This window comes from Chionomys nivalis, chromosome 9 (genome assembly GCF_950005125.1).
Source record: "Chionomys nivalis chromosome 9, mChiNiv1.1, whole genome shotgun sequence".
NCBI classification, from domain to species: Eukaryota; Metazoa; Chordata; class Mammalia; order Rodentia; family Cricetidae; genus Chionomys; species Chionomys nivalis.
Genome location: NC_080094.1, coordinates 53,718,522 through 53,743,351, shown reverse-complemented (window position 1 = coordinate 53,743,351; position 24,830 = coordinate 53,718,522). Strand labels below are relative to the sequence as shown.

At 39.4% G+C, this 24,830-nt stretch overlaps 1 protein-coding gene across 1 annotated transcript in view; it reads right to left on the bottom strand.

Annotated features, from left to right (window-relative positions):
• Ubr1 (ubiquitin protein ligase E3 component n-recognin 1) overlaps positions 1-24,830 on the bottom strand; it is a 136,890-nt gene that overhangs the window by 56,388 nt on the left and 55,672 nt on the right. The window contains exons 15-27 of the mRNA XM_057780438.1: positions 21,490-21,670; positions 20,588-20,649; positions 20,049-20,159; positions 15,841-15,906; positions 15,322-15,423; positions 13,221-13,284; positions 9,963-10,087; positions 8,864-8,916; positions 7,260-7,362; positions 5,815-5,863; positions 5,312-5,466; positions 3,200-3,299; positions 1,679-1,788 (exon numbers count right to left, since the gene is read on the bottom strand). Of these exons, the coding sequence (XP_057636421.1) occupies positions 1,679-1,788; positions 3,200-3,299; positions 5,312-5,466; positions 5,815-5,863; positions 7,260-7,362; positions 8,864-8,916; positions 9,963-10,087; positions 13,221-13,284; positions 15,322-15,423; positions 15,841-15,906; positions 20,049-20,159; positions 20,588-20,649; positions 21,490-21,670 (1,281 nt within the window). The remainder of the gene's footprint in view (positions 1-1,678; positions 1,789-3,199; positions 3,300-5,311; positions 5,467-5,814; positions 5,864-7,259; positions 7,363-8,863; positions 8,917-9,962; positions 10,088-13,220; positions 13,285-15,321; positions 15,424-15,840; positions 15,907-20,048; positions 20,160-20,587; positions 20,650-21,489; positions 21,671-24,830) is intronic.

Below are 24,830 nucleotides of genomic sequence, written 5' to 3'. Positions count from 1 at the left end.
TTAGAGATAAGATGGCTTATCTTTGTGGTAAGCTACACAGATACGTATTTTAAAAAAATTGAAAAAGTGACCCTGACTATGACAATACTGCTGATTTGTGAGCCATCAGCTGAGTGAGTGCAGTCTGCTGTTTGTCTGGGATGGGAGGTGTAGCACAAATTTATTTGTAAATTTTGATAGGAACTCTAACTCCTGGGCTCAAGTGATTTTTCTAACTTAACCTTCTAAATAACAGGGATTACATAGCATACCAACAAACTCAGTTTAAAGGAATATTTTTATTAATGTCCTCAATATGAAGATACACCACTTTATTCTGACCTATGAAGTGAACACAATCTAGCCCCCGTTACCCCTCCAACATTGCCGCCTCTCCTTATGTACAGTCCTACTGGACTTACTCTGGACCGCTTCTGAGCTCTTACACTGGCCCCTTTTCTAAAATACTCCTTGGAGTCTTAGAACACTGGCTCTAGAAGGATCCAGGTCTCCGCTCTAACTTCACCTTCTGACAAAGACCTCTCATTATTCTCTCATCCTACTGGATTATCCTGATGATTTCAAATTATCTATACTTCAGCCGGGCGGTGGTGGCGCACGCCTTTAATCCCAGCACTCGGGAGGCAGAGGCAGGCGGATCTCTGTGAGTTCGAGGCCAGCCTGGTCTACAAAAGCTACGGAGAAACCCTGTCTCGAAAAAATACAAATTATCTATACTTCAACCATGGTATATGCACCATGAAAGAAAGCTCTTCGTGCTGCTTGGGGTCTTGAATTCAGCATGGCATATTGTAATCACTCAAAGCATGCAGCTGATAATGACATAATTGAGAATATCTTTCATTACTAAAAGTAACTCCAGAGAAACAGAAAAGAAAATGCATTACTATAAGCATAAAAAACCACAGTTGTGATATATCTGACAGTAAATGGCTTTACAAATGGAAAGAGAACACAGGACATGAATTTTATCAGCAAATAGAAGATTTTATATATGGTCACATGTAGCATGGATTACACAGCTATGTATAGTGAATAATTTTCAATAATGAAAATAAAGGATTGTCAGTTTTTAGACTTTTTTATTTTTGAAATTGTATTACAATTAAATTGTTTCTCCTCTCATACCTCCAAACCTTCCTAAATACTCCTCCCTTGTTCTTTTACAAACTGATGGCTCTTTTCTGTATTGTTGTTACATGTGTATGTGTGTGTGTGTGTGTGTGTATGTGTGTGTATTCCTGAATATAACCTGCAGTCTCATATTACTTATATGTACTTTTTATGTGCTCACTGTATCATACTGTAAATTTTATTTATTTATGGTTTTGAGGGTTGAATCAAGGACTCACACATGTTAAAAACACATTCACCACTGATCTCTACTTTCCGCCCTCACAATGTTGTCTTCATTATAATCTGATTATGTTCTTTCTACTGACAAAGGTAAAACAGTGTGCAAAGTTATACCAGTAGCGACCTCACACACCTTATATTTTTGTACTGAGTTTACTGACTGTATCAAGGCCACAACAAGCAACAAACTATTTAGGGGTGCATAAGTACATTCTGTGGTATTCAAGTAAGGAAGAAGAGCTAAATAATGCATTTATCAAAATGTGTTCTTGTTATTAAGCAACACATAACTATATTAAACCAGTTTACTTTTGCAACATACCTGGAGTATCCATGCAATCATGTCCTTCTGGCCTTCTAATTGGGGGATTCCTTTGAGCTTCTCCAAAAGCATTTGTATATTCTGGGCATTCATGGCTGAACTTCCCAATCCTTTTTTAAAATACAAAAGTATATTTAGAGAATTAAAATTCATAATTTTGTACTAATTATAATTCTTAGTGCCTACCATTCACACAATAATTGAGGTTTGCCAGCCAGTCCCTTTGCTACCTTAGTTTTATTTATTTATTTATTTATTTATTTATTTATTTATTTATTTATTTATTGTTTTGTTCTATCTTTTCAGACAGGGTCTCACTGTGTAGCCTTGGCTGTCCTGGAACTTCCTCTGGCCTCAAATTCAGTGATACACCTGCCTCTGTCTCCCAGGTGCTGGGATTAAAGGCACATACCACCACTGCTCAGCATTTAATTTTTTAAAAGAATCTGTGATGACATGACTAAACAACAGAATGAGAAAGACTCTCTCTGCATCACCCACTGGTACTACTAAGGGCTACCCTTCATAGTCTGCTCCTGCCTTTCCTCTGTGCTCACTGTCTACACAAAGCCCATGATGAAAACAACTGCAGAGATACTCAAGGGAAAGATATTATATTCATATGCAAAGAAGGCTAACAGTATTTTCAATACACAGAAAGCAAGTTATAATAAAAAGTGAATTAGGTATAAGACTTTGGACTCACCAAGATAGGATAGATAATTCTCTGAATTTTTCAAATGCAAATGGACTAGACATTGTTGATATATTTATTGCCTGTATGTATTGTATATAGTTATTATACTTATTGTATATAGTTTTTCTTATATTAGTTATAGTCTTCTTTTTTATTTTAGACAAAAGGGGGAAATGTTGTGGCATTTCACTTGTATTTTACTTATAAGTAAAACTTTCCTGCGGATTAGAAAAGTAAAACAGCCACACTGGCCAGCCTTATAGACCAGGCAGCAATATTGCATACCTTTAATTTCAGTGACTACACGAGCTTGCCATAGAAACCAGGCAGTAGTGGTGAATGCCTTTAATCCTAGAGAGGATTATAGACTGGGAAGAGATGGCTCTCAGACACAGTCTCATTCTGAGATTCTTGGAGGCAGGATCACTTTTTCGGACTGAGGTTGAGGTAGGAGACAAAGCTGACTGCTTTGCTTTCTGGTCTTCAGGTTGAACCCCTATATCAGTCTCCGAGCTTTTATTAATCATGCTTTAATTGGCACTCATGTATATAGAAAATGTGGTTACTTTGCTTATACTTATTGGTTTTATAATCAATGCTTCAGAAATGCTCTTTGAACAAAACTATCTTAATGTAATAGCATTTTAATCTAAACCTATGCTAGTTTTCAAGATTAAAAAAGAAACATTTTCAGACTCACTTCACTCCTGACATACTACAACCACACATACAGTAAAAACACCTGCGATAGGGAATCTTTATAACTTTGAATTACAAACTGGCAATTAGCTAGACATTTGTTGGGAAATAATGCTGTAGCATACTTGAAGCCTTATGGTAGAAGTCGAACATCACTTCTTCTTCAGGAGCTTTCTGAAGCTGCTGCTTCTCTTCCAGCAAGCCCAGCGCCAATATGTGGAATGCCTGGAGGAAGAAAACAGGGTCTCTGAAGGGCTCCTTCTTTAACTGGCAGTACTGATATAAATAACCCAAAGAGGAAGAGAACAATAAACAAAATCAGACAAAATTTATACAAATGGTCAAGAGAAAGAGAAATCATGAATACTATGAAAAATGCCTCAGATTAAGGAGACAGCTTATAGTATCACTTAAAAAGTGATAAAAATCTCACCAGGGTGGTGGCGCATGCCTTTAATTCCAGCGCTTAAGAGGCAGAGGCAGGTGGATCTCTCTGAGTTTGAGGCCAGTTTAGCCTACAAAGTGAGTTCCAGGACAACAAGGATAGTTACACAGAGAAACCCTGTCTCGGGAAAAAAAAAACAAACAACTAAACAGGTCGGGGGAGGTGAAGTTTAGTATAAACCACACAGCTGCCAGTGTTTGGAAGCAGTCAGTTGTTATTGCACTGGTGATAGTGTGAAAATTAACGAGCTTTACATTTTTAAAAATCACGGTGACAACATCAGTTAAAAATGTAAAGGAACAGACTGTGTACTCAGAATTGGTATAGCAAATATACTCATTTATGTATGCAAAATTATTTATACAAGGATGCTCACTGTAAACTAGGGGTGGTGCACACCTGTAATCTCATGTACCTGGAAAGCTGAGGTGGAAGGATTACCTGAGTTCACAAAATCAAGACCAGCCTGAACAACATAAACAGAAGCCATCACAAGCAAAGAAGCAAACTGACCATAAAAAATGCTCATCTTAATAGTCTTTGTTATAATAAAACTCCCAATCCAAACCTGATATCTATTAATAAGAAAAAAATTAAATGCACAACAGTATACCTATATAATGAGATGTTCATGCAATCAGGAATGACAAATACCTTTATGTGCTTATGTTACCATAAAGTAGCAGGATTAAGAAATTTATTAATGCCGGGCGGTGGTGGCGCACGCCTTTAATCCCAGCACTCGGGAGGCAGAGGCAGGCGGATCTCTGTGAGTTCGAGACCAGCCTGGTCTACAGAGCTAGTTCCAGGACAGGCTCCAAAGCCACAGAGAAACCCTGTCTCGAAAAACCAAAAAAAAAAAAAAAAGAAATTTATTAATTAGCAGTTCCAAGAAGTCAGGTATGATGCCTCATAAGTATAATCTCAGCCCTCAGGATACTGAGGCAGGAGAATTGACACAAGATTAAAGCTAGCCTAGGCATAAGGAGTTTTAGTCCACCCTGTGCTACGTAGAGGTCTTGTCTAGCATATTCATGATACTGGGATCATTCCCCAGCACCACCATAACCAAAGCAAACAAAATAAACAAATAGATGCCTATAAAAAGTATGATGCGCCAGGCACTGGTGATGCACTCCTTTAATCCCAGCACTCACAAGGTAGAGGTAGGAGAATCTGAGTTTGAGGCTAGCCTGGTCAACAGTGTGTTCCAGGACAGCCACTGTGACACAGGAAAACTCTGTCTAGGAAAAAACAAAATAAAAATTTGAAAAAAAAAAAAAAGAAGAAAACGCATGATGCAATGGGATATGGATTTATTACTAACATGATGAAACGTCTTTTTTTCCCCATAACTCAGAAGAAGGAGCTTTATTTGAATAGAGTTGGAGAATAGTACCTAAGATAGCATAGGAAAAAACTATGTTCCAAAAGAACTCATCAACCAAATGGATTCTACTTCCCAGCAGCTTTGCAGGGGAGGGCACAGCAAAGGGCAGGGAGTGGAAGGTTAAGTGCCCCTAGCACAACAGAGCTGTTGTACAGAAAGTAATCATAGAGCATTAGAGGGCATCTGAGAGAGACAGAGAGAGAAAGACATAAAAAGAGAGAGAGAAAGAGAAAGGGAGAGAGAGATCTTTGAAAATATGTTAGGGATAATAAAAACATGAGAATGTATCAACAAAGAAACTTAGGCCACAGTTCAACCACTTTAATGATTCCTAAATAGCATGTGTTTCTGATAGGGTTCTGATTGACATTAACCCAGGAATTGTTTTTCAGATAAACATACCATTTGGAGCATCCCTTCTGTCCACAAATTAGAATCTGTGTCTACTGCGCGCTCAAATATGGTCCTGAGAATGTACATCATGACATCACAGTTGAGAAGGTTGATTACTTTGCTGAAAGCAGGGCAGAACTCAGGAGGAGGTGGCGGTGGCAATGCTATTAGGGAAGCAGAGTAAATGGGGAAGAGAGACAAACAGGTATTTTTAGTTGGGCTACCCTAACATACGTAATTGCAAATATAAAAATTAATAGCTTAAATGCAAAATAACATGATTTACTTCTACTTTAAAGCACTAAAAACATCAATATCAAAGGAAATGTAAACTGCTCTACCAGTCTCTGAAAATAAATTCGACTTGCTTACAATTTAAAACACTTTCATTTATGTTGGCCACATCTTAATATGTAAACACAAAGAAGCTCTTTAGTTGTCCCCCTCAAATCAACAAAATAAAACACCCACAGAAAACAGCCAAATGTATCCGTTCAGAATCTCGATTTTACCTTCATCTTTATTTTCTTGTTTTCTCCTTTTCTTCTGCATATGTTCAGCCTATTAAAGCAAAAGTAACAACTACCATTACATACACTGTTTAACAAGCACAAAACGAAAAGAATACTGCTTGAAAACAAATAGATTGATCTATCCACTAAAGTACTTTATACTAATTTAAAATGTATTCAAAAGCCGGGCGGTGGTGGCACACACCTTTAATCCCAGCACTTGGGAGGCAGAGGCAGGCGGATCTCTGTGAGTTCGAGACCAGCCTAGTCTACAAAGGGAGTTCCAGGACAGGCTCCAAAGCTACAGAGAAACCCTGTCTCGAAAAACCAAAAAAAAAAAAAAAAAAAAAATGTATTCAAAATATTATCTTGACTAGAAACCAAAAAATTGTCCTAGGGAAGGACACTGTAAGACGAGTATGGTATGATTCTCATTAAGAACCTAGCCAGTGTCCCAAGTTGTGAGATGGCTCAGCCAGCAAAGGGTCCCTGCAACCTAGTAAGACTTGGGTCAAGACCCAAATGATGGAAGGAGTAAGAGACTTCTGGATGTATACCCATACCCCAGTAAATAATAAATAAATGTAACAAAAACTTAAAAAGATAAAAAAGAAAGAACTTAGCCCCATTCTTTTGGTCAGAAAGGCTTCCTAGTTTCTGTTCTGTACAAGAACCCACATGACGGTATGTAACTTTTATCTTTACTCATATTCATATGTAATTATTTTATTAAATGAAAGCTTCTGTATTAGACTCCACTGCTATGAGAGAGGGCACAGCATCTCGCCCAGTTCATGCCTGGTTTCAGGTGATCATGAGAGGAAGCCATGGTAGCCTTTCTCACAATGCCAGCAAACAAGCAAGACGATGCTGAGAGCATCCAGCTTTCTCCTTCTCCCACTTTGTTAAAAATTACTCAATTTAAGGCCGGGCGGTGGTGGCGCACGCCTTTAATCCCAGCACTTGGGAGGCAGAGGCAGGCGGATCTCTGTGAGTTCGAGACCAGCCTGGTCTACAAGAGCTAGTTCCAGGACAGCCTCCAAAACCACAGAGAAACCCTGTCTCGAAAAACCAAAAAAAAAATTACTCAATTTAAGAAATGTCAACAAAATGAGCCATCACCTAAACTAATCTATCCTACGAACAATAGAAATTATGTGCCAATCCTCTGTAGAATAGTCACTGGGGAGGGAGGAAGGAGAACTATTCTAAAGAAAAGCGACACGTGTGACTCAAATGAAAGGTGTGCTGTTGAACTATTCTCTCCTGGAACAACTATAAATTAGAGGACATTTTTGGTATAGACAAGAAAACCTAAATGTGGTTGACACACTAGATTGCTGATTTTCTTGGATGAGTAACCACCCTCTCTACTAACAGGAACCACCATGAAACTCCTTTTCTAGATTCAGAAAAACATACAGGCCTTCAGGCTTATTTCTTACCTTGCTGTGCTGTGTTTTAGAGTAATGGTAAAAGTACGTATTGAAGTCTTTCAGTGATTCGTCTTTCAATTCATAGACTCCATGGCCTGATACACCTGGTTTCCTAAAGCAACAGAAAACACAGAAATGAACAGCAGGTTTTGATTTCACAATATTGAAAACAAAGAATCTAAAATCTGATTTAAAATTCAAGATTCCTAAAAAAATTATTTCTCAGAAATAATCAATTTAGTTGCTATGATAACACAAAAACCATACACTGAGTGCAAAGTGCTGACAACAGTGACATTGTACTCTCAATAGTTATAAAATTCAAACAAATCTGGGAAAGTTTATTTTCTGCTACCCGAGCCTGATAGTGTGCCCTACTTAGATTTCCATCCTTCTTTTAAAGCCTCTGGGTATAAAGGCGCCTATTAAACTTCAGTACACAACATAATTTAGGATCAAATCTCAAATGGTAGAGAAACAAATCATTAATAGCAAATAGTTTTAACAATAGTGTGGAATCCTCTATTGAGCACAGTAGTAGGAAAAGCACCACGCCTAAAAGAGCACACCATACCTAACATCTTTGAGTTTCTATCCAGTTCTTAAGTTAAAAATATTATGAACCACTGCTAAAGGAGAAAAAAGTTGCCACACCAACTCCAGTGTCGTCTGTGTGACATGACATATGTCATCATGCCGGACGGGAGCTACGTGTCCCATGGGACTAGGCTTCCTGGAGGTCAGTGGCAGACAGACTGATATTAGCCACCGCTGAGGCATAGATGGGTTTCTCGAGTAGCTGGCTATGTGGGATATGGGCTTTGCACAATCTCTTTTATAATAATGTTATTCTATATATCTACAAGACAAGGATTATCTCTTCAGGAACAGCTCCAAGATAGGGAAACAAAGTATGGGAATGTATAAGACTACATACACGGGGTATATGATGAGCAAGGGAATAGATGGGTTAATGTTGATGGACAAAGACTGTTATATTATACTTTGAACTTTATGGATAGGCTTGCTAGATCCCAACCCCTATAGTGTCTGCTGCATAAGAAGGTACTAAAAAGTATATTTCAATAGGTGCAGAGAACTGATTTGGTCACTAGATGAAATAAAGAATTAGGAAGAAGAAGGGCCATGATAACGATAATGAGACAGAAACTCTTTTTTTTTGGTTTTTCGAGACAGGGTTTCTCTGTGGTTTTGGAGCCTGTCCTGGAACTAGCTCTTGTAGACCAGGCTGGTCTCGAACTCACAGAGATCCGCCTGCCTCTGCCTCCCGAGTGCTGGGATTAAAGGCGTGCGCCACCACCGCCCGGCGAGACAGAAACTTTCATAAGATGAAACCACTTGTTTGAGGTTTACATTCCCAAGGACAAGATTTCCCCTTCTTTTTTTTTTTTTTTTTTTGTTTTTTAACTTTTATTTTTTTTTAGTTTTTTAAATTTATTTTTATTCTTTATGGATAGGCTTGCTAGATCCCAACCCCCATAGTGTCTGCTGCATTCTTATTCCTATGAGCTTTATAGAAAAGTTCAGATCTTCTACAATGTATCAGGTATAAAAATAAAGACCAGTTTATCTCTCAGATATTAAACACTTACTTAAACGTGGCCACTTTGTTTATGACATTCTCTAAGCCAGTTTCGTTATTTTCCTGTTGAAACAACATTTTTGACATTGTTACCTTCAGGTAATGAATTTTTGTTTCTTACTGGGAATGCAAATACGTTTTAAACTTCATCTCTAAATACTGTGAGGTACTCTATACATGATAAATTAAAAGATTAACTGTACTATTTATTAAAACTACATATGGAGGCAATATGTTGTAGGGAATTGATTTATTAAGATATAGAATCTTATGTATAAGTATCACAAGAAGTTAGCTCTCTGAGTTTACCTTCATATGTATATGTATGTCTACACACACACACACACACACACACACACACACACACACAATCTTTAGCTCCCATCCTCCTTCCTTTACTTCTTCATTTTTGCTTTTTTGTTTTGTTTTGTTTTTTAATTTAACCCAGGGCCTTATGGCAAGCACTCTACAATTCAGCTATATACACAGTGTTTAAAAAGAAGCCTTATGTGGTAATATACTACATATTCATAAACATTAGGTGCATGTCCATGCTTTACTAATCCTTGAAAGCAAAGAAAACAGAATAAATAGCCTCCAAGCAGAAATACATGGCAAGAGCACTTCCCTGGAACTAAAGTTTATATGACTAAAAACTGAAAAGTAATTGCTTTACAACTCTAAGATAAAAATATGGGTCATTTTGTTTAGCAAATTTTCCTGAAATTTGAAGTCAACTTCCAATTAAAAAAAGAAATAAGGAAGGAAGAAAAAGAAAAAACAGAAAACAAACAAACCAATCAAACCAAACAACAACAAAAACCCAAACTCTCCCAGTCTTGAGGGACTGAACAGTAAACTTAGTGGTTAGAGAGAAGGCTCAGTGGTTAAGGGCAGTGGCTGCCCTTACAGGAATCCCGGGTTCTGGACCTAGTTCCCATACATTGGCTCACAACTGCCTATGGCTACAGTTCCAAGGGATCCAACACCCTCTAAGAACACCAAATTTGAACGTGGAACACTTAGAAACATGTAGGCAAAACACCCATATACATATAATTAAAAATTTTAAATAAAAATTTTTTTAAAGGAAAGGAAAGTAGACTTACATTCTCAGGTAGGTTTCGGGCAATGGCACTGTGTGGCATAGGCTCAATGCAGAGCAAGTGAGTGATCTCTCTCATTATGACTTCCTCCTTGGTAACATTTCCCACTCCAGGTACATAACGCTCCCCTAATACGATGAAAAACAAAAACAGAAAGTTTCATTGGTTTCTATTTAAGTTTTATTTTAACAAATGCACTTATACCGAGAACACTGCATTAGATTAGGTCTATAACAGACAATCAAAATTATTTCAATATTTCCCCAAAATCAGACAAAGAACTATCTATTGAGAGAGACAGCATTGAGAATCCAGCCCTGATTTTAACTGTAGCACCGGCTCTGGGAAGCTGAGACAGGAGGATCACCAACTGAAAGGCCATCTTGGGTCACAGAATAAGACCAGGTTTCAAAAATCAAATCAATTGGTTGGAAAGGTGGTTGAATAGGTTTAAGCATGTATTTCTCTTGCAGAGGAGCCAAGTTCTATTCCTAGAAGCTGTATCAGGACACTCACAACTACCTGCTAATCCAGCTCCATGGGATCCAATACTGCTGGACTCAAAGGGCACCTATACACATACCACACCTACACTAAAAATAATAAAAAATAATAATAAATCATTAAGGTCAGGAATGTCGAGACACACCTTTAACACCCGCAAGCACGAGACAGAGGCAGGCAAATCTCTGTGAGCTGGAGGCAAGCCTGGCCTACATAATGAGTTCCAGGTCAGTCAGAGTTGCATAGTGAGACCCTGTCTCAAAAAGAAAAAAGAGGAAAAAATAAAATAAAAACAAACTGGGAAAACAAAACAAAAAAACTCAAAAAAAAAAAAAAAAAAGGGCAGAAAAACTGGCCCAGAGGTTAAGAGCTTTTCTTGTACAATAATAGAGAGTTTGGATCCCACTATCTGTGTAACAAGGTAGGTAGCTCAAAAGCACCAGCTCTAAGGAACCGATGCCCTCTTCTGTCTTCCACATATATTCATAAATACACACACACAGAGACACACGTGCCCATACACTCACTCAGACATACAGACAAGCAGCATTCTCTCTCTCTCTCTGTCTCTCTCTCTGTCTCTCTCTCTCACACACACACAGGCAGAGAAAGAAAAGACACAGACAGAAAAATAAATAAATACATAAAAGAACAAAATAAAAACTGAAAAATAAAATTAACGGCTTACATGATAAAAATTGTATTTACTTTATCAAGTTCAGTACTTACACATGCTAGGCACATACTCTACCACTGAGCTACATTCCCAGGCCCAGGTTACAAATACATAAACAGAACACCCTATCAATTAGAGATTAGAAACTGCTATATTAACTACAGAAATGTCGCTGGTGTCAATAATATCTAATGCCCACTGCTTTAAGACTTAAAACATTTGAACATATGGCGTATGTTTTCTCTTACTATATTTAATGTATATTTGTATAAAAAAATTTATATATATATATATGCATGTTTAGGTATGTGAATGGGGGGGCAGAAATCAGTATCAGGGGGTCTTCATTGGAGGCCTTGCTCTTTGCCTTATTCCTAAGATAGGGTGGCTCACTGCATCTGGAGCTCATTGATATAGTCCAACCTGCAGGCAAACCTGCTCATTAGGGATCCTGCTATCCTAATCTCCTCGGTTCTGGGATTACAGGTGTGTGCTGCCTCCCTCTCTAGCTTTTATAGGAATATTGGAAAGTGAATTCAGGTCCTCGTGCCTGCGCAGTAGACACTTTACCGATTTGAGCCACTTCTCTGGTCCTACTGAAGCTTTCATTGACATACATTCATTAAACAGAGCAATGGGTTTCGTAAGGACAGTTTCTTTCACTGTATCAGGGACTTTGACTGTATCCATCTCCCATACTATCCCATGTCCCTTCCACTAGTCTCCTTTCTTCATCCTCCTCCACTCTGCCTTCATGACCTGCTTTCACCACTAAACACTGTAACATCTATACAAAGATCTATGATATCCATAAGAGATTCTGTTAGATATTCTTTAAATCATATTTCATAAAGAATTTGTTAAATTATTTGTTTATAATAACTCATTTTCATATTTGTAAATTTTATAATTTTCAAATACATATATATATATATATATTTACCAAAGGGGTCTCCCCCAGGATCACAGTCTCAGAAGCAACCTTAGAGTAGGTTCCTTTCACACTGTATGGATTAGGAATCTGAAACTCAAAGATTATATAGCAAGTTCTTAATAACTGAAAGCAAGGCCAAGACTTCATTATCTAACTCCTAGCCCAAATATTTCTACTTATTTATATCATCCCATTATAAGCCAGAAATGGGGCTCGAAAGGTGGTTCGTTAGCTAAGAGCATTGGCTGCTCTTGCAGAGGAGCCAAGTTTTGTTCCCAGCACCCACACAGGAAGCTCACACCATCCTTCTCACTCTACTATTTACACAAAGTAACTTGCAAGGATGGCATGCTTAAAACATTTAACTTGGACCCAGGATATATTTAAATTTCACGTACATATGTAAATGTTAGCACTAAATAAGTAGATTAATAACCTAGGCCCATAGGGGCTCACAGAGACTGAACTGACAACCAGGGAGCCTGCATGGGAGTGACCTAAGCCGTCTGCACATATGCTACAGTTGTATAGCTTGTCATCTGTTTGACTCTAGCAATGGCAGCATTGTCTTTGACTTTTTTTCTGGCTTTGGGACCCTATTCCTCATATTAGGTTGCCTTGCCCAGCCTTAATACAAGAGGAGGTACTTAGTCTTACTGCAGTTTAATATGCTATATTTTATTGATAACCATGGGAGGCCTGCACTTTTCTGAATAGAAAAGTAGGAGAGGATGGGGAGGCAGGGTGACTTGGAGGAGGGAAGGAAAACTGCAGTCAGAATGTAAAGTAAGTAAATTTAAAAAAAAAAAAAAAACTACATTTCTAGTCAGGATACTTGTACCTAGACCTTCAAAGCCCAACAATAAAAGTCAAGTATAAAAATTAAGAGGTTACCGGGGATGTAGTTTAGCTTAGTGGTAGAGCACTTGCCTAACATGTGGAAGGCCCTGGGTTTGATCTCCAATACTGAGAAAAAAATATGCAAGGTTCATGTTTTAGAGAACTTTCTAAATCTATCCATCACACTGGTCACATTAATCTCTGATATTTTATGTAGATGTATAACAAAAGACAACTGCCCATTATATTTTATTTAACATTCTCTAAAAGGTAAATCATGTTCCATTTCAAAACATTTTAATCTTACCCACAATATAGATGAGGACCTGAAGCATTTCTTCTATTAGTGTATTATACTGTTTAATCAAATCCTATAGAATTAAAAAAAAATAGTTACATAAGAACTACAAAACTGCAAGTCTGCATTTCTTAATTCGACTCATGGCCCATCTAGACTAGAGCTTTCTTCGGAGCACAGCAATAAGTAGGTGCCAAAGCTTCCATCTGACACATAAAGTATTCAATAACAGCTCTTAAACTGTAACTTTCTTCATTATCTCCATATTGTTATTTGTCCTAAATCAAACAAATTCTAATCTTTTCCTTTCCCTACTATCAGCTTCTGTCTTACTGGGAGAGCGAGAAAGTGGCTTAGAGTAGGTGTCCTAGGTGATAAGACTACCCATCCCTAAAACATAAACAAGTTCTACTGATAAAATCAGTTATTTTTCATGAAGTATAAAGTGACTAAAAATTAATTTCCTTTCTTTAGTTTATTCTTTGGGCCTTTGTAAGTGACTTCTAAGTTAGAAGAATAAAGCAAAGAATTTAATAAATTTAAGACAGTTAGTTTTGCTAGGTGGTGGTGCATACGTTAATCCCCAGCCACTTATGAAGCACAGGCAAGTGGATTTCTGAGTTCAAGGCCAGTCTAATCTACAGGGTGAGTTCCAGGACAGCCAGGGACACAGAGAAACCCTGTCTTAAAAAACAAACAAAAGGCAGAGTTACTTTATAAGCTAGTACTTCAACTATTAAAACAATGCAGAGGTGACAATGAAACCCTCATGCTGTCAGAAGTGTGCAGGCACCGATCTGTCAATACTTACTAAGAACCTAAAGAAAAATCAAGCAGTTTTATTCATCAAATTTACATACAAAATGTATCTTAAAACAATTAGATGTGTGTATTTAATACTTCTGTTACAGACGTTTGCAATATCAAAACGAGGAAAACTTTAGTAATAAGACGAAAGTATAATGCTTGGGATGGACAGTGGTAATGTACAATTTAATCTCAGCACTCAGGAGGCAGAGGCAAGGGGATTTCTGTGAGTCAGCCTGATCTACAGAGTGAGTTTCAGGACAGGCTCCAAAGCTACAGATAGAAACTCGGTCTTGAAAAACAAAACAAAGCAAAAAGCATAATGCTTTCTGCATGCAATGGAACTGCTATACAGTCATTAAAAAATGATATGTAAAAATGATAAAGAGGGGGCTGGAGAGATGGCTCAGAGGTTAAGAGCATTGCCTGCTCTTCCAAAGGTCCTGAGTTCAATTCCCAGCAACCACATGATGGCTCACAACCATCTGTGATGAGGTCTGGTGCCCTCTACTGGCCTTCAGGCATACACGCAGACAGAATATTGTATACATAATAAATAAACAAATATAAAAAAAAAATGATAAAGAGGGTGGTAGTGCATACCATTAATCCCAGCACTTGAGAGGCAGATGCAGGCAGATCTCTGAGTTTGAGCATGGACTTTATTCAGTTACAAGAAAAACAATCCTACCATAATATTTTGTTAAGCACAGGCTACAATTATAAAATGGTACACACAGAATAAAGCTTTTGCTTTAAAAAACAAATAAATTACTGGCCATTTTATTTTCTGAAGGAAACATGTTAAATGACATCTCTTTTCTTTTTTGATCTATACAGAGCCTAGGTTTTCTAGAATGAAAAGAAGTACATATGTTTGTGTATTTGTGCATTCTATGTACACATATGATGTTTGGAAGTATAGTTGTTCCAGAGTATGAGATACACCATGGCTCCTAGACATCTAGGACATTCCAACCAAGACACCAAAATCCAATGATGCTCAAGTCCATTGTAAAATGATGTAGTATCCATGTATGACCTATACACTTATAATACCTAATACAAATGTAAATGTCATCTAAATAGTGGCTGTATAGCACTGTTTGAGGAAAAAACTTATATATTAGTACAGATACAATTTAAAAAATATCTGATCCCTAGTATGATGTATCTGTAGATGCAGAATCCAGATATGGAAGGTTAACTAAATATGAAAAAAAAGATGCTTTTAAAATATAACTAAATTGTGACAACGATATTTCCTTTGGAGTTAATTCACATACCAATCTCCATTGTTTACCTGGTCTTTCGTGGATACGGTCTTGTTAAAAGCATCGACTAGTTCATACCTCTGAAGTACCAGTAACAAGAACTTGTTGGGATCCATTATAGAAGCTCCAATCTGTGAAAGAAATTGAAAGTCATATTTCTGTGTATTAAGTGGAGGAACACTTGTCTCTAATAATCCCTTCAGAAAACTACAAAATAAATTTTTTTTTTTGGATTTTTCGAGACATGGTTTCCCCGTAGCTTTTGGTTCCTGTCCTGGAACTAGCTCTTGTAGACCAGGCTGGCCTCGAACTCACAGAGATCCGCCTGCCTCTGCCTCCCGAGTGCTGGGATTAAAGGCGTGCGCCACCACCACCCGGCTTACAAAATAATTTTGAAGATGATAATAAATTGCTCATTCTATTTCTATGCTACCATGTTCAGTTAAAGGCAAGACAAACTCAACTTACAAACAGTATTTCCTCTTATTTTAAGAAATATAAGAAATATATGAAAAATAAAAAATATAAAAAGGAAATGAAAATCTAACCTGAAGCATGATGATATCTTTATCATACATTTCTTCCCTGCATTTAACATCCTGGTAATAAAAAACCTGTAAAAGAAATGGCAGACAGACACTAAAGGGATTTATTTGAAACAAAACTCTTCATTCGCCATGTGCTGCATCTGTTTACATGTAGAAGGATGGGTGTGTGGAGCAGATGTTAACATCAGCTGTTTTCCTCAGTAGCTCTCACTTTGTACAGAGTCAGGATCTCTCAGATAAGAACCAGTGCTCCCTGATCTGGCTACTCTAGCTAATCAGTTTGCTGTGAGGATTCCCTGACTCAGCCTCCTACAGCTAGGATAACAGGGGCTGTCGAGCCCACCTGACTTATGTGGATGCTAGACCCCAAGCTCTGGTCCTCCCTCATGCTTGTGCAAAAAGTGATTTACCCACAGACATATCGTCTCAGTTGGATGGTTCAACAGGTGAAGATGCTACCCAGTCTACACCCTGCGTTAAATCCCTAAGGACCCAGATGGCGGAAGGAGAAGAGCAATTCCTTTAAGCTGCCTTCTGACAAAAGTTTTCTTTTTCCTAGCCCCAAGACAGAGTTTCTCTATGGAGCTCTGGCTGTTGTGGAGCTCACTCTGTAGACCAGGCTGACCTCAAATTCAAAGATCCACACTTTACTCTACCTTCTGAGTGCTAGGATTAAAGGTGTGTGCCACCATACCCAGCAGATGTTTCTAATACATAAATCCCTAGGTGCAGCCAAGCGGTGGAGGTGCACACCTTTAATCCCAGCACTTGGGAGGCAGAGACAGACGGATCTCTGTGAGTTCGAAGCCAGCCTGGTCTACAGTGCGAGTTCCAGGACAGGGTCCAAAGTTACAGAGAAACCCTGTCTCAGAAAAAAAAAAAAAAAAAAAAAAAAAATCCGTTGATGCAGCAGTTCACATCTGTAATATCAGCACATGTAAGGTTGAGATAGGATTGTCGTATGTTTGAGGTCAGCCTGGACTGCAAACACCCTGTCCCAAAACAACAGTAACAATAAAAGAAAGAGGAGACGGGTGGTAGGCTGTCTGCCTACCATGTACAAGGCAGAGAATTTAATCTTTATCGCCAAAAAAGAAAGAGAGAGAGAGAGAAAGAAGAAAATCCTAACACCACTTTTCTTCTAAGTGATATCTTTTTTTTTTTTTTTTTAGTTTTTCGAGACAGGGTTTCTCTGTGGTTTTGGAGCCTGTCCTGGAACTAGCTCTTGTAGACCAGGCTGGTCTCGAACTCACAGAGATCCGCCTGCCTCTGCCTCCCGAGTGCTGGGATTAAAGGCGTGCGCCACCACTGCCCGGCTAAGTGATATCTTTAAAAGGCTGTTGCCGGCCATGCAGCTCTGGTGGGCAAGACACACACAAGGCAGCCCCGGTCCAGGCTACTGAAGGTATCTATAGCCTGTCTGATGCCATGAGGCTTAGATGAGAGAAAGATACCCGCCAGACAGCCTGAATCTGCAGAGTCAAGGCTGTCTGAAGGGTGGGCAGGTGGGTGCCATGATGATGAACAAATACATGGTGAAGAAATGGGAGAGAGAGAGGTGGAACGGTTTATACGCTGTGGTAAGAGGCATACTTGAAGAGGCAAGGGCAGTGAGGAATGTGTTGATGCTGGCTAGCCTACTTGCAACCCGGAAGCAGGGTGACATATGGGCCGTGATTCTGCCATAGCCGGAGTCTACGCTTACATCTACGATCCATGTTGAGACCAAGGCTGTAGGGATGTCCAAGGTCTAGGCTGATACATGTGGCCATTTTGGTGTCCAAGGGCCATGCCGCCACCAGGGGACATGATGGAGGGTGGAAAATGACAGGTTATGTCTGGGACCATGGTCTTGCAACACCCAGGGCCTATGTTGGTATCCATGGCTTCAGTAACCATTGAAGGTGGTGCAGATAACTGGGGTCTGATCAAACAGCTGATGTTGGTATCTGAGGGCCACACTGACACTGGGGCCAGGCTAATCTGGATGACCTGTGCTGCCAACCAGAGCCAAGGTAAAGTGCAGTGTGGGGCTATGTCTATGTCCATGGCCTTACTGCAGCCAGGGTCTGCATTGATATCTGTGGCTCCCAATACCAGCAAAGGCTGTGAAAATACCTGGGTCAGGTGGGAATCTGAGGGTCATGGTGCAGCTAGGACCATGCTGATCTGAGTGGCCTGTGCTGACACCTGGGGACAGGATGACATTCAAGTCCAGGCTGCTAATGGGGACTGTGCCTGGGTCCATGGTCCTACCACAGTCAGAGTCTGTATTGATATTTGTGGCCTGTGGTACCACCAAAGGTCACATGACACATGAATGTCCAGAGTCTAGGCCACAATCTGTGGCCATGTTGGTGTCTGAGGGTCATGCTGCCATTGGGGACAAAATGATCTGGGTGGCCTGCACTGCCACATGGAGCCATGGTATTGTCTGGGCCTAAGCTGCTACCTAGTGCTATGTCTGGGTCCATGGTCCAGCAGCAGCTAGGGTCCGAGTTGATGTACCACTGACGGCTGTAAGGATGACCAGGGTCTGGACAGTCACCTGAGATCATGTTGGTGTCAGAGGGCCTTGCTGCTGCAGGAGCCATAGTGATATGGGTGGCCTGAGCTGCTACTGGGGCCATAGTGATGCTCAGGCCATGCCTGGGTCTGTGGTCCTGCTGCAGCTGGATTCTGTGATGATGCCCATGGCCTGTGTTACCATAGGGGTCATAGGAACCAAGCATGTTGAAATTTGAAGGCCATGCTGAGCTTGCTGTGCCTCTCACCGGCCCAGGGATAGCTGGCCCTGCCCATCACTGGTCACTGCAGCAGGAGATCTGCTCCGTTCCCTCCCTATTTAGGAGAGACAGCCCCATTCCTCACGGGTGGGTGGGAGGGTTGGACCCGAGGTACTAGGAGAGCTGGCTCTGTGCCTTACCTGAGGGAGGCGGTCCCAGTGGCCCAGAAAGACCCACATCATAAGCCTTGGGGTTAGCTCACCCTAACACTATTCCGAAATCTATGACCTACTGGAGGAAGTAAAGGGACTATCCTGCAGAACTGTAACTACAGGATCCCCATTACTCGGGGCAACAGCAGGGTATCCAAGAAGTGTTTTGGTAAGGATCCAGTGACAGTGATGGTATGCCAGAGGCCTTGAACCAGCCCAATGACTCACTGCAATGAACATTTTTCAGATAGGGCTGACTGGACAATACGGTTTACCACGTGACACACCACAGCACCCAATGCTACTAGAATGAATGAAGAGGTGTTGAAAAGATGGAGAAACGAGGTGGTTTTTTGCTTGTTTTGTTTTTAATTGATTTGGGGGAGTCTTTTTTGGGCGGATGATGTAGGGGTGAGGGGAGGACATGGAGGAGATGGGAGTGAGCAAGATTGGGGTACATGATGTGAAAGTTCCAAAGAATCAATAACAAATTATGTTTTTTTTAAAGTCTGTTTCCTAACCTTTTAGGAAAAGCACTTCTCCCTATTTCCCTAAAACAGAAAGAAATATAATTAAAGTAGCCATTGTTGTAATTTTTAAATGGTGCTGAGGGCTGAACTCAGAGCTATACAAAGGGATTTTAGCACTGAGTTATACTCTTAAGCTACAGGGTACCCTTTGGGCAGATGGTGAGTGCTTACCTCTAATATTCAATAACCACCACAGAAACAAAACAAAAACAACAGCAAAGAAGACAAATGGAGAGCTGGAGAGACGGCTCTGGGAGTAAGACCATTGACTGCCCTACCAGAGGACCTGGCTTTGACCTCCAACAACCCTCATGGAGGCTCGCAACCATCTCTAACTGTAGTCCCAGGGGATATGATGCCCTCATCTGATCTCCAATGGAAACTGACATACATGGTGCTCAGAGACACAAGAAGGCAAAACACCCGCACACACATACAAATTAAAATTAAAATAGGACAGAGGGTGGGAAGACTCAATGTCTCAAACTGAGATAAACCTTGGAAAAGGATAAGTTAATGGGGACTGTGTACTGCTGGCTTTCACCTATCTACACAAGCATCCTAGCTTCTTATAATTCAGATGAGATAAATAGTAAATAGGAAAAAGGAGGAATATTTATAGGAGCCTTAGAATTTTTATATCTAAGAGATGACACAAGAGAATAAAAGTAAATATTTGGCAAACTCCATGGACAAGTCACTTAAAAAAAAGAACTCATTCACAGGTGTGTGTGCCATACCTGACTAATGAGAGACAGCCCATTTCTTCGCCACATCTCAGCAACAACCTGGGCAACCAGCACCAGACAGCGCAAAGGGTACTCCACTAGGACGTCTACGTGCAAGCCCTCCTGGAACACAGCGAGGGCGGGCGCATTATTTCTCATGCTACACATGCCTCAGATTAAGCAAGAAATCTGTAAAATGGAAGAGCTTCCCCTCAATGCCTTTCAAGTCTTTTTGTTATTCAGATTTCTACATTCAGCTGTGAAGTGACTAAATGTGACTATTCAGAGGGGTTAAAAATATGATTTTCTTTCCCACCCACCAATGGAGATGACCAGAAACGGGACATAAACAACTCAATACTTAAGAGTCACTTACAAGCCGGGCGGTGGTGGCGCACGCCTTTAATCCCAGCACTCAGGAGGCAGAGGCAGGCGGATCTCTGTGAGTTCGAGACCAGCCTGGTCTACAAGAGCTAGTTCCAGGACAGGCTCCAAAACCACAGAGAAACCCTGTCTCGAAAAAACCAAAAAAAAAAAAAAGAGTCACTTACAAAAGGCACAAATTCATGCAGTCTTGAAACAGCACCTAGTCTGCTTAAACGTACATGAAGACCTAAATCATGTTTAAAAGAAAACAGAAAATCAATTAAACCCTATTAGTGTATTTTTAGTTAACTCATCAAGATTGGAAAGCTGGATTATTAAAATGTATTTTCACTAGAGTTGAGGATTTATCTTAGTCACAGAGTGCATGCTTAGTGTGCAGGAAGCCTTAGGTTCAGTCTCCACACTCCAAGCCCCAACACACACACACAGGCTTACTAAGCTTACAAGTGATACTCCAAAATGGAAACAATTAACTTCTGATTTTGAAATACAGTATTACCAAAAACTTACATTGTATATACGTCATATAAAACTAAAAGTCCGCCTCTCCAAATGTTTATTCTACTCTTAAAGAAATATGGCTCAGTGAGTAAAGGTGTTTGTTGTCAAGCCCAGTGACCTGAGTTGAATCTCCAGAGCTCACATGGTGGCAGAAGAAAACAAACTCCCATAATAAGAAAACTTATCTTCTCGTCACCATACACTCACCATGGCACATTGTCTCCATCCATAACAGAAATAAATACACAAATGTAATGTAAAAGATAAAAAAAAAGAAATACCAAAAGAATTTAAACTTAATCTCAATTTTGGTATAAAGTGATACAAAATCAACATTTATAAATATTTAAAATTTGGGTGGTTGATAGACTACCAAGTTTATACTTAGATAAGTATTTATACTTAGTTAGATACTGTGGTGACAGCTCTCAAAGGATAGAAATAATGACAGTCTTTAACGCCAGCACCTAATGGGACTATACGGAACAAAGGAAAAAGTAAAGTACTGCTACTCAGAGTATCTACAAAATGTATCACAGATACATAAAAGGCAAGAAATACTCACCAGCAAGCGTTCTAGAGAGTGGTAGATGTATGCTTACAAGATCCTCAGATACTTTGTAGGACTTGGTTTCCAAAACATGACCACACAATTGTACTACTGTCTTGGTACTAGACATGAAATTTGTACTGCATCTCATTACAGCTTTGTGACATTCTTTATAAGCCACTAGTAAGAGATCTTCCTAAGGGAAAAGAAAAATACAAATATATTGACAAGTTAGCTACTTTGTCACCCACTATCTCAATAAATACTTATTAAATATAAGTACAGCCGGGCAGTGGTGGCGCACGCCTTTAATCCCAGCACTTGGGAGGCAGAGACAGGCGGATCTCTGTGAGTTCGAGACCAGCCTGGTCTACAAGAGCTAGTTCCAGGATAGGCTCCAAAACCACAGAGAAACCCTGTCTCGAAAAACCAAAAAAAAAAAAAAAAAAAAAAAAAATATATATATATATATATATATGTACAAAACTGTTTTATGTAGTCCCAGGGCTACCTCCATAGGATGTAAAACCAGAGGAAATATAAAATATAAATATTTATAATCAGAGTAAAAATTGTAGGCACCATTTAAATGGTATAAATTAAATATGTTAAAAAGAAAAAGTATAGGGCTGGAGAGATGGCTCAGTGGTTAAGAGCATTGCCTGCTCTTCCAAAGGTCCTGAGTTCAATTCCCAGCAACCACATGGTGGCTCACAACCAACTGAAATGAGATCTGATGCCCTCTTCTGGCCTACAGGCACACAGACAGAATAATGTATACATAATAAACAAACAAGCAAACAAATAATATATTTTTTTTAAAAAGTGTAAATTGGGAAGACATACTTTTGAAAGCAGCTTTTCAGTGGGTTCTAAAAACCCCGCAGTATTTGTCTAAGGTGCAGCTTTGACGTACTATGTGAGTCCTCCACAATGCTGAAGGCAGAGGAAATACACATACACACGTGCATGTGCAAGCATGGGGCTTTCTAAAGGAATAGAAAAGTAACTGGCAGAACACACGTTTCTTTCTTCCTTTCTTTTCTTTTTCTGGTTTTCAAGATAGGATTTCTCTGTGTAACAGTTCTGGCTATCCTGGAACTCACCCTTTAGACCAGGCTGGCCTTGAACTCACAGAGATTCACCTTTCTCTGCCTCCCAAGTGCTGGGATTAAAGCATATGCCAACACGTCCAGATGTTTCTAATACAAAAATCCCTAGGTTTGAATCCTCATACAACACATACATACATACAAAAAAAATTTAAGCAAGAGGAAAAAGGAGGAGGCATTCTAAGGAGATATCTTTTAAAAAGGAAAAAAAATAAGGGAATCAAAGGTTTTATGGATGGAGTTACTGAACGTTACACTGGAAATACTGCAATATGTAAATATATTGACAATGTGAGAAGAGTAATGGAATCGGTTTATTTTTCAAGAATTAATGTGGGTCACCAAAGGTGAAGAAAGAAAAGGATAAAGTGAGGAGCCACAACCACTACCAGGAAGATGATACACATTTGGGATGCAGAAGAATCAAATCCAAGTAAGTCTGGTGGAAAAGAGAAGCACAGTCATTCAGGTTAATACAGTGCTTCCCACACTAGTTTTATCTTGAAGAAAAAAAACTCCATAGTCAAATACATTTTGGGAACACTCTTCTTAGGTATCAGTATATTGATTAACAAACACACAGAATATGTAGGCTCTGAAATTTCTTGTATGGAAGAACAACAATAGAACAAAGGGAGTCGGGATAAGCAAATATAATTTCAAAACTGAAGGAAGTAATAACAAATCAATTTAAGATATTCTGAGTTTGAAATATAAAAAATATTAATTTAAGTACAACCATTTGGCACACAAACTGAAGTGAGACTATAGTTTGGGTAACTTATCGCTTTAATTAATTAACTTAATTAAGTAGAAGACACGAAAGACCTTTAAAAAGGGAATATTTGGGAATCTCTTTTGGCAAGAAGGAAGAATTGGAAGAAAGGTGACCACTAGGTGGAGCTGATAACTGACAAACTATTAGGATTGTGTAGGTCTGTGAAAACCAGAGGGGGGAAAAATTCAAAATGATCTAAGAATTTAACTCAAGTCAACACTACAGAAAAAAAAAAACCCTAAGGAATATGAAAACCAAGAAAAGACTTTTAAATATGCTTATTAAATGAGTTACTTATTTTTTCTAAAAATACTTCTAATCCATTGATAGGAAGAGAATCAAACTCTAAAGAAATATTGAGACCTAATGTGTAAAGATAGTATTTTATATATTTTATATACATACACACATGTTATATTTATTATAGATATAAAGATGATAGATAGACAGACAGATAGATAACAGGTAGACAGACAGACAGACAGACAGACAGACAGACTTCAGAAGACTTCAGAAGATGGCGGCGATGTGATGATGACCAACACCCTGGACAAAATCTCCTAGCTGCATGCTGTTTCCTGAGGATGAGGAGCCAAAGGAGACACTGTTAGCTGTTGGTCAAGCCTCCTGTCCTGTTTTATAAAGCTATCACACTAAATTAAGTCTATTGTATTTGATAGACTGTCACATTGAACCTGTGACTTCTGCTGGTCACAGAAGGAAAAAGAAAAAGAAAGAAGAATGTAGTGTAAGGAGGCGACAAAAGCAAGTAAGGGAGTCCTTTGTGCCCACAGGCCAGAGTAAGTAGGGGAGAAAAAACAAACGGAGACAACCAAGGAGACAAATTCCAGGAAAAGCACCATAACTGGAACCAAGAGCCTTGAGAAAGGCATTGATTTTAGGTAAAAGAAGGAAAAGGTGGAGACAGAGTGATGACACAGAGCCCTGGTCAGATCATGAGGACTATACAGAAAACTGGAGGAAATGGTGGAACTGACTCAGAAAATGTCAAATTTCTCAGTAAAAATAAAAGAGTATCTGCTACAAAGATGGCTTGCTGTGTGAAGAATCCAAGTTTAGATCTCAAGTACCAAATAAAAGCTGGGTGGTGGTGGCATATGCCTTTAATCCCAACACCCTGGATCTCTGTGAGTGTGAGACTGTCCTGATCTACAGGACAGCCAGAGCCGTTACACAGAGAAACACTGTCTCAAAAAAACCACAGTGCTGGGGAGCAGAGACAAGATATCCCAGAGGGCTTTCTGGCCAGCCAGTCTAGCTGAAATGGTAAGGCCTGGATTCAGAGAAAGACACTGCCTCAATAAGACAGACACCCAATGTCAACATCTAGTCTCTACACATGTACAAATGGGCACACACGAATGAATGAATGAATGAATGAATGAATGAATGAATGAAGTCATATTCTCTTGCAGGGGGGATCTTTGGGGATTTTGTGTGTGTGT